The sequence below is a fragment of the Pipistrellus hanaki genome (genome assembly GCF_964339955.1).
Source record: "Pipistrellus hanaki genome assembly, chromosome: 16".
In the NCBI taxonomy this organism is placed as follows: Eukaryota; Metazoa; Chordata; class Mammalia; order Chiroptera; family Vespertilionidae; genus Pipistrellus; species Pipistrellus hanaki.
The window spans coordinates 46,939,401-46,948,438 of record NC_140518.1 but is presented as its reverse complement, the minus strand read 5'-3'; the positions used below and the strand labels follow the sequence as shown (position 1 = coordinate 46,948,438).

Sequence of the window (9,038 nt, the reverse complement as noted above, 5' to 3'; positions counted from 1 at the left end):
GCCCCGTGGTGAGGGCGGCCGCCCTCGCGCCCTGGCTGCAGTGAGTCCTGCCGTGCCCAGCGCTGTCTTACGCAGGTTCTAGATTTAGCCTGTCCGGCCACAGTAGTGACACATTGGCCGCTCTTGGTTTCCTTCCTGGAAGTGGCTGCTGTGGGGAATTGCCCAGATTGGGTGGCCAGGAGCCACGGGGATCCAAACCACACTCCCTTCCCTGCCCAGGAGCCCGCCGGCCCGGCCACAGAGCAGAGGCTTTGCCACCTGGTGAGGTCCCTGAACATGCTGGCAGGCTTCCAGGGAGGGCGGCTGGGGGAGAGGGCGCTGGGGGGAGGGGGCCGCAGGGGAGGGCGGCTGGGGGAGAAGCGCTGGGGGGAGGGGTTTGCGGGGGGGGGGGCAACTGGGGGAGAGGGCCGCGGGGGAGGGCGGCTGGGGGAGAGAGGGCGGCTGGGGGAGAGAGGGCGGCTGGGGGAGAGAGGGCGGCTGGGGGAGAGAGGGCGCTTGGGGGAGAGGGCCGCGGGGGGGAGAGGGCCGCGGGGGAGGGCGGCTGGGGGAGAGAGGGCGGCTGGGGGGAGGGCGGCTGGGGGGAGGGGGCCGCGGGGGAGGGTGGCTGGGGGAGAGGGCGCTGGGGGGAGGGGGCCGCGGGGGAGGGGGCCGCGGGGGATAGAGGGCGGCTGGGGGAGAGGGCCGCGGGGGAGGGCGGCTGGGGGAGAGAGGGCGGCTGGGGGAGAGAGGGCGGCTGGGGGAGAGAGGGCGGCTGGGGGAGAGAGGGCGCTTGGGGGAGAGGGCCGCGGGGGGGAGAGGGCCGCGGGGGAGGGCGGCTGGGGGAGAGAGGGCGGCTGGGGGGGAGGGCGGCTGGGGGGAGGGGGCCGCGGGGGAGGGTGGCTGGGGGAGAGGGCGCTGGGGGGAGGGGGCCGCGGGGGAGGGGGCCGCGGGGGATAGAGGGCGGCTGGGGGAGAGGGCCGCGGGGGAGGGCGGCTGGGGGAGAGAGGGCGGCTGGGGGAGAGGGCGCTGGGGGGAGGGTGGCTGGGGGAGAGAGGGCGCTGGGGGGAGGAGGCCGCGGGGAGGGCGGCTGGGGAGCCTCAAGCCCCTCTTCAGAGCCAGAAGCTGACCGGCTCTTCACTTCCTGTGACTGGACCACTCACTTCGCCTTCCTGAGCCTCTGCTACGATGAGAACAGCCCTCCCGCCCCGCAGAGGCCGCCGGCCACGGAGTCTCTGCACGGCAGACCGCCTCCCTCCTAAGGGAGTTGACCACGCGAGGCAGGAGCAGGCCCGGTGAGGGAAGGGGCAGGGCCCAGTCCACAGGACACCCGCTGAAACGGGGCTTCCTCCCACTTGGGGTGGCAGGAGCCACCACAGGTACAGGGCTGACCAGTAGCGCCACAGCCTGAGTGGCCAGCGCGGGGGAGCCGGCTGCTTCTCTTTGAGGTGCCCCCTCCCCGCGCCGTCCCCAGAGCTGAGACCTCCAAGCCGGCTCCCAGGCTCCTCCGGGCTGGGAAGCTGGGTGCCATCGTGGAGGCCCCCTCCCGGGTGCCTCGAAGGCAGGGTCCTGCCTGGCGGACGGGGGTCTGCGATGACCCGCTGCTTCCCACATGAACCATCTGATGGCGGGCGGGCTGCCGTTCCCAATGCACAGATGTGGAGACTGAGGCGAGGGGATGCGGCCGCCCAGGAGTTCACAGCCTGTGGCCCACGTGCATGGCAGTCCGGCAACCTGAGGAGCCGCTGGCTTGTCACCCAGTGGGCTGGCAGGGCAGCCACCGGAGACCCAGGGGGAGGGGGCACAGAGCCAGACAAGCCTTGCCCCGCAGGCCTGGCGCAGCCAATGGGCTCCCTGCCTGGAGTGGGGTGACGTGGTGATGTCAGTGAGAAGCTCCGAGGAGCCAGGCCTGGCTCACATGCTTTCGCCTGTGCGACCTGGAGGCGGGGAGACGTGGTGCCATCGCCGGCAGGGTCTGGCCAGTTGGGCCTGCTTTCTTGGCAGCTTCCAGGCCCCATGTGTGGCTCAGAGCCGCCAGGTGTGTCCTGGAGACCTGGGAGGCTGACCCAAGTGGCCCACCCTCCACCAAACACCTCCAGCCCTTGGGACTGTGGTCCCAAAGCCCAGCCCTCCCTGGATAACCTTGGCTTTGCCAATGTGAGATACGGGCACCCCTTCCTTTCCCCCGGAGCACCCCTGAGCGTCTGAGTGAGGCATCTTCCGTGGCTGCACACCAGGTGGGGCGGGTGCCCAGCACAGGCAGGGCTTCTGCCAAGGTCCCTCGGGCCAAGCCATGCCCACTGTGGGTGGAGGGCAGGCAGTGCACGAGAAGGCAGGCTTGGCCACCCTGGCACTGCGAGGCGGCTACTGAGCCGCCTCTCCCCCGAGGGCCCCGCTGCCCGCCTGCCGTTCGTACTTGGCTTCTGCGGGAGCTGAGCCTGACCCGCCCGGGACGCGGCCGCGGGGCGAGCAGCACTGACGGCCGGAGCCCTCGCGCCCTCCCCCCTTTTCTGTCTGCACAGACGCGGCCGGTGCTGCAGAAGTGGCTGGTGCTGGTGCAGACGGCGGTGCCCTCGGTCCAGACTGGCCTCTGCCAGCACCGGGGCGGTCACTGCCGGCCTCTCGGCCTCTCGGCCAGCACAGGGCCATCAGAACACATGGAGGAGACCCGCCCGAAGGGCTGGTGGGACCCGTCTTGTGCATGGTGAGGAGTGAGGCTCACAGACATGACAAGTGAGGGAGGGGAGACTGTCCCGTGGCTGCCTGGCTGCCTGGGGAGGCCAGGCGCAGACGGAGGGACGGGTGGGTCACAGGAAGAGGTGGGTCACGGGATGGGGTGGGTCAGGTCGGCGGCAGGGAGAGGGAACGGGCCCCAAAGGTCGAATGCGACTCTACCTGGTCCTGTAGGGTCCCAGAAGTCGGGGTTCTGCTGTTCTTTGACAAGGGGCCGCGGAGCAAGGCTGGGCTCCGTGACGGGCGCCCTTGGGCCAGCCAGGCTGGGGCGTCCCGGGCTCCCCGGGTCGGGGGGAGGCCTGGGCAGTGACTGGCTCAGGGACCACCAGAGGCTGCACGCGGGGAGGGGCTGTAGAGTGGACGGGGGGTGAGGAGGAGCCGGCCCCCTAGGGAGGAGCTCCCCAGCTTAGGAACATCTCGCCGGCGCCCCAGTGCGGAGGCCTGGCTCGGAGGGAGGCCCGCAGGCCTCTAGCAGGAGCGTGGGAGAAGCTAGAATCCCTGGGACTCCTGCCTGTGGAGGCCTCTGGTCCCCCCAGCCCCTCAGGGCTGCAAAGAGACCCTCCTTTTAGAAAAGAGTGGGCTGTAAAGACTCCTTCCTGCTGCTTCCACGGAACACTAGCAGCAGGGAGCCAGGACCGTGGCGGGGCCTTGGGCCAGGCCGTGGGGAGGCCGTGAGGAGAGCTCCGGAGGCAGACAGGCGGGTGGGGAGTCCGTCCTGGCTGTGCCCGCCCCCACGCGGCTGACCACCCTGCCCGCTCCCCAGCTCTCCCTCCCTGTGCGGCTGGTCCGGGCGGTCAGGACCCCGGCACTGCCCGGGGAGCCCTCTCCCCGCTAGGAGGGCAGGGCCGAGCACGGGCAGGCTCTGACCGCCCCACGCGCCTCTGCCCAAGGCCCGGAAGCTGGAGCGCCACCGTTTCAGTTACATTTCAGTGCGTTCCCCCAGCACAGCACCACTGCTGCCAGAGGGAGTTCCAGTGCGAGTCTTCGGGGAGTTTGGGCGTACACTCCTCCCCTTCCTCCCCAACCCCCAGGCCTCCTCCCCCTCCCCCTCCCCCCAGGCCTCCTCTTCCTCCCCCTCCCCCCCCTAGGCCTCCTCTTCCTCCCTCTCCCCCCCCAGGCCTCCTCTTCCTCCCCCTCCCCCCCACAGGCCTCCTCTTCCTCCCTCTCCCTCCCAGGCCTCCTCTTCCTCCCTCTCCCCCCCAGGCCTCCTCTTCCTCCCCCTCCCCCCCACAGGCCTCCTCTTCCTCCCCCTCCCCCCAGGCTCCTCTTACCCCCCTCCACCCAGGCCTCCTCTTCCTCCCCCTCCCCCCAGGCCTCCTCTTCCTCCCCCTCCCCCCCCCAGGCTTCCTCTTCCTCCCCCAAACCCCTCAAAGGCCTCTCCTTAAGGAGGGCAGTTAACCTGCTGGGAAAACGCATCTTGCCAGTCCCACCAGGCTGGTGAGAGCCCCTGGAGCCTGGTCAGTTGGGATAGAGCTGAGTGATTTCCCTCCCTCCCTAGCATGGCTGGCTGCTCCTGCCTCCCCCCACTCCCCTCCAGGAGGGGCTCCAGGGCTTCCTGCCCCCCAGGAGGGGCTCCAGGGCTTCCTGCCCCCACCCCAGGAGGGGCTCCAGGGCTTCCTGCCCCCCCAGGAGGGGCTCCAGGGCTTCCTGCCCCCCCCCCAGGAGGGGCTCCAGGGCTTCCTGCTCCCCCCAGGAGGGGCTCCAGGGCTTCCTGCCCCCCCCAGGAGGGGCTCCAGGGCTGCTTGGTTCTGGGAAGGGAGCGGCTGCAGACAGCACTGCCTGGCTCACTCAGCTCCTGGCGCGTGGCTGAAGGCACAGGTGGACCTATGTCTGCCAGCCCCTCCCCCAGCTGGGGACACAGCTCTGGCCTCGGAGCCCACAGCCCTCACAGGCCCGCACAGGGGCCAGCGGCTCCTTTCCCAGGCCGCCCGGCCCGTGTGGGCCTCAGTCCTCCGTCTGCCCCTCCTGGCAGCTCCCTCAGCCCAGGACGGCCCTGGCTGTGCCGGTGTGGCCGTCACCGCCCCCTGCTGCGGAGGCGGGGCACCCCCTCCTGACACCTACCCCTCCCGCCCCCACCCCCGCCCGCGGGCACCCGGACGACGTCTTCTGTCCACTCCTCGCCCCGCTGGAGCCTGGCCGGAGCGCTGGCTCTGCTGCTGCCCCGGCCCCGGCAGGTGCAGGGCGCCTCCAGCTGCTTCTTTCAGCTCCCACCGGAGGGCGTGTTCCCGTGGCTTTCCGAGCAGGAGGGAGGAGAGGGGAGGACACAGTGACTTGTTGCCTCCTGCACTCGCCCGACGGGGTGGGGTGGGAGAGAACCTGAAACCCAGGCACAAGCCCTTGACCAGGAATTAAACCCGATGCGCCAACCACTGAGCCACCAGCCAGGGCCAGACCTCATTCTGGACGTGCCCACGAGGGGGCCCATCGCTGCGCTTGCTCGGTTCACCCGGCTGTTTATGGGTCTTGTCCACTGGGAGCCCATCCTGGGCCTCAGGGAGGCGAAGGGACAGGCAAGCTCCCGAGCCGCTCCGAGGAGGGGCAGCACCACGGCTCCCGCACCCCTCCCGGGCCCAGCCTGCTCCCGGGCCCTCCTGGCAGCAAGTGCCCAGCCCTGCTCCCGCCCGGAGGAGAGGAGCAGGTGGGGAGGACGGGGCTCTGCGGCTGCATGACGGCGTGCAGCTCGGCAACAGACTAGCAGGCACCCAGCCGTCCACACCGAGAGGACGTCCACTGTGAGCCCGTCTCCACCCGCTGCCCTAGGGCACCCGGCGCGCTGTGGAGGGCGAGGCCGGGCGGGGAGCCCAGCGGAGGGCGCTGTGGAGGGCGAGGCCGGGCGGGGAGCCCAGCGGAGGGCGCTGTGGAGGGCGAGGCCGGACGGGGAGCCCAGCGGAGGGCGCTGTGGAGGGCGAGGCCGGACGGGGAGCCCAGCGGAGGGCGCTGTGAGCTCAGGCCGGCTCCTTCAGCCGGTGTTCCTGGTGGGCATGAGTGCGCCCCACAAGGGATGGCCACGGTCCCGCAGCCGGGAGCCTCAGGCAGCTGTGCAGGCGGTGCCAGCCGCCACCACCCGACCCCGGGGGGGCGGGGGTTCAGCCAGGGGGCTCCCCAGGCTGCTCCACCCTAGCCCCGGGCTCCTAGGACCAGGCGGGCAGGCCCAGCCACCCTGAGTCACAGCGACTCCACAGCGATCACAGGAACCACCTGCTTGTTTATTGGGATAGTTTACATGCAAGAACCCGCCTCCAACCGGCTCTGCTGGGCGGCGCTGGGCACTGCCCACGCCAGGCTCCTGGGACGATGGACAAAACACCACACACTCCTCTTCCCTGGTCCCGCAATCCCCAGCCTCACGCGGGAACCGGGGCGGCAGGCGTCCATGTCCGTCCTCTCTCTAGGACAGCCCGGGGCGGGCAGCAGTGGCTCCAGGACCGCGTGGCGCTAAGGGGACCGGCTGGCCGGAGGCGGGCAGCACAGGGCATCTGCCGTGGCCCCATTGGGGTGGACGAGGGGCGAGTCCTGGTGGGAGGTGGAGGCTCAGGTGGTGGCTCAGGGCGAGAGGAGCACGGACCCCTCCTCGGTGCTTTTCTAGGGGCCCCCAGACCCTGGAACCTTCCGGAAGGCTGGGCTGGAGTGAGAAGCATTGTGTGTGTGGAGGCGAACTGGGGTGTCGGCAGGAAGGAAGAGGAGGAGCAGGAGTGTGGGCCGAGCCCTGCCCCGGCCTCCCAGCCGGGGACCTGAGGGACAGCACGCCCACCCCAGCCCTGCCGGGACCCGGGCGGGAGGGCAGGGCAGTGGGCCCAGGCAGGCCTCGGGCAGGCAGGCCTCAGGGGCACCGAGGAGCAGGCGGGAGGCTCCGACCCCGTCCCGGCCGAGAGCTGGCACCTCTGCTCGGGGCGGGCCCGGGTCACGCTGCTGCTGCCCCTGCCCAGAGGCAGCCGGAGCCGCGTCTTCCCATCTCACACAGCGAACACGGAGAAGGCAACACCGCCCGGGAAATACTGTGACAATAAATACTCGAACCCGGAACCAGGCCGTTAGTGCTGACGGGACCCCCGGGATCACGTAGTGTAACTGGCGTCTGACTGACCCGGGCTGGCGGCTGCGGGGGGGCCTCCCCTCTCTGGGGCTGCCCCGCCCCCGCCCAGGGCCCCCCCCTCTCCCCCCGCCCCAAGCAGGGCCTGAGGGCTGTGGTCCCAGGGGGGGCCCAGAAGCTGCGGGCTCAGGAGAGCTGAGCAGCCCCTCGAAGCGCCCGGCCTGTCCCGCTTCCTGGGAGGCCCCGAGCAAGGCCACCCAGCCCCAAGGTGGCCGCTGCCCTGGACGGGCTGTGTGAGCGGGGGCTGGGCCGCGCCGTTCTGCCACCCACAGGAGCCCGCCGCCCGCTGCAGGGGCGCCCTGGCCGCGGGGTGAGGGCTGCGCCTCCTGAGGCCGGTGCCCGCAGCTCCTCTCCCTCAGCCCCTCAGCCCCTGGGCTTGTGGGGCCTTCTGCATCTGCAAGACCGGAGCTGGCTCTGCTCGGAGGACGCGGCGGTGCTGTGGCTCCCGCAGGAGCGGCCCGAGCCCCCGGCGCTCAGACTGTCCAGCGGCCTCCGCATGTGGCCTCCAGGCTGGCCTCGGAGCTCGCCCTCAGGACAAGGAGAGGCCGTGCCACCGCGGGTGCAGGGCTGAGGCCTGGCCGTGCCGCCCGATGCAGCCTGGAAGCGGCAGCCAAGCTCCCTGTGCTTCCGGGTCCTCTGAGGACTGGCGTGGGGCGTCCCCTGCTGGTCCTGCCAGGGGCCACGGCCTGGCCCCAAAGCCTTCTTCCCGGAGGCAGTCTGGGGGCACCCCTTGCTTCCCACCGGGACGGTCCTGTGCTGTTCACGCGGCCCGGGCTGGTCGGAGCGGCAGCCCAGGCGGGAAGGCCCCGGGCTGGGGACACACAGTGGCCTGGCCGAGCCTGAGCCGAGCACCGGGGGCCACGGGGTGCTGAGCCGCTGCGCCCCAGTCCCTGCTCGGCGTGGGTCAGGCTCTGGTGCCTCACCAGGGCCAGGAGGCGCCCGGTGAGGACCAGCCCCAGGCTGTTAGCTGCTTGGCTGGCTGGGAGAGAATACAAACCCATGGCCAGGGATCTGGGGAGGGGAATAGGATGTCAGAACAGCCTGTGGAGAGGCTGGGGCTGTGCCCAGGAGCAGAGCAGGGGCCTCCGTGCTGCTCTGGCCCTGCAGGCCTCTGGTCTGCAAGCCTGGCACAAGAGGCTGCCAAGGCCAGGCCAAAACCCCAAGCACGGCATGCTCACAGGCCCACAAGCTTGCCCACGCTAGCAGAGAGACACCACCCATGCCACCCCCCAGATGGGCACTGCGAGAGGGAAGCACACAGTGGGGCTACAGCGGAGTGCAATTCCACAGGAGCTAACCAGGTGCCAGCGCCCACTGTCCAGTGGTCTGGGCTGCCCTCCCCACACCCTTGGCTCCCCCCAGGCCAGGGGGGTGTGGGCCGTGCGGCCGCCTTGGTCCAGGCTCGATGCTGAGTGAAGAAAGCAACTGGAGGAGAGACAGCCGGTGTCTGCTCAGGAGCCAGTCCCAGGGCAGTGACTGGCGCTCCGGCAGGAAAGCGGTGCGGAGCCTGCGGTGGGCGCGTGGGCGGCAGTCAGGCCTCTGGCCGCAGCTGTCCCACCTCCCAGAGAGGCTGCCCTGACCGGCGGGAGGCCTGGCAGCAAACACAGTGGCATCTCCGCGGAGACAGCAGTGCAGGACGGAGGACTGAGGGGCTGGGACGGAGGGGTGGCCGGTGCCTGGATGGGGGGGACAGGTGACCTGCCATCTGGGAGCCAACCACAGACCAGCTCACAGGGCGAAGAGGGCGTCCTCGGAGCGGGCGGGCTTCCTCTGGCTGGAGGGGTTGGCGGCTGGGCCGGGCGCCTCCGCTGGGGGCGAGGGCAGGTCGGGAACCATTTCAGCAGCTCTGGCCCTTTCTTCAAGGAATTTATCAAACTCTGCAAACAAAACAGGGCAGGAGCCAGGATTGGTGGGGGCTCAAACAGCCACGCCTGCCTGCACCACGGAGCCCACTCCCTCGTGCCCCGGGTCACTGCTAGGTAGGGAGCAGGCGTGACGGGCCCACAGCCAGAGCCAGGGGCTGCGCTGCCTGGGAACCCAGCCTGGATCCCCCTGCAGGGGCGGGGTGGGGTGACGGTGACAGTTCAGATTCCCTCCCAGCTGCCGCTTTCCCACTCTCCAGACCAGCCCTGGAGGCAGGGCAGGGAGCTGGGGTGGCAAGCACCCGCCGCCCCCCCCCCCCCCCCCCCCCCGCAGAAGCAGGGTCTAAGCCTGCAGAGGTCTGAGCAGGGGTCTGTGA

At 70.9% G+C, this 9,038-nt stretch overlaps 2 protein-coding genes across 7 annotated transcripts in view; both read right to left on the bottom strand.

Annotated features, from left to right (window-relative positions):
* SHMT1 (serine hydroxymethyltransferase 1) overlaps positions 1–9,038 on the bottom strand; it is a 1,020,383-nt gene that overhangs the window by 529,156 nt on the left and 482,189 nt on the right. The window lies entirely within an intron of this gene.
* TOM1L2 (target of myb1 like 2 membrane trafficking protein) overlaps positions 5,895–9,038 on the bottom strand; it is a 140,187-nt gene continuing 137,043 nt past the window's right edge. For all 6 annotated transcript variants that reach the window (XM_084861533.1, XM_084861535.1, XM_084861537.1 and 3 more), the window contains one exon: positions 5,895–8,676. In XM_084861533.1, the coding sequence (XP_084717659.1) occupies positions 8,528–8,676 (149 nt within the window). In that variant the 3' untranslated portion in view covers positions 5,895–8,527. The remainder of the gene's footprint in view (positions 8,677–9,038) is intronic.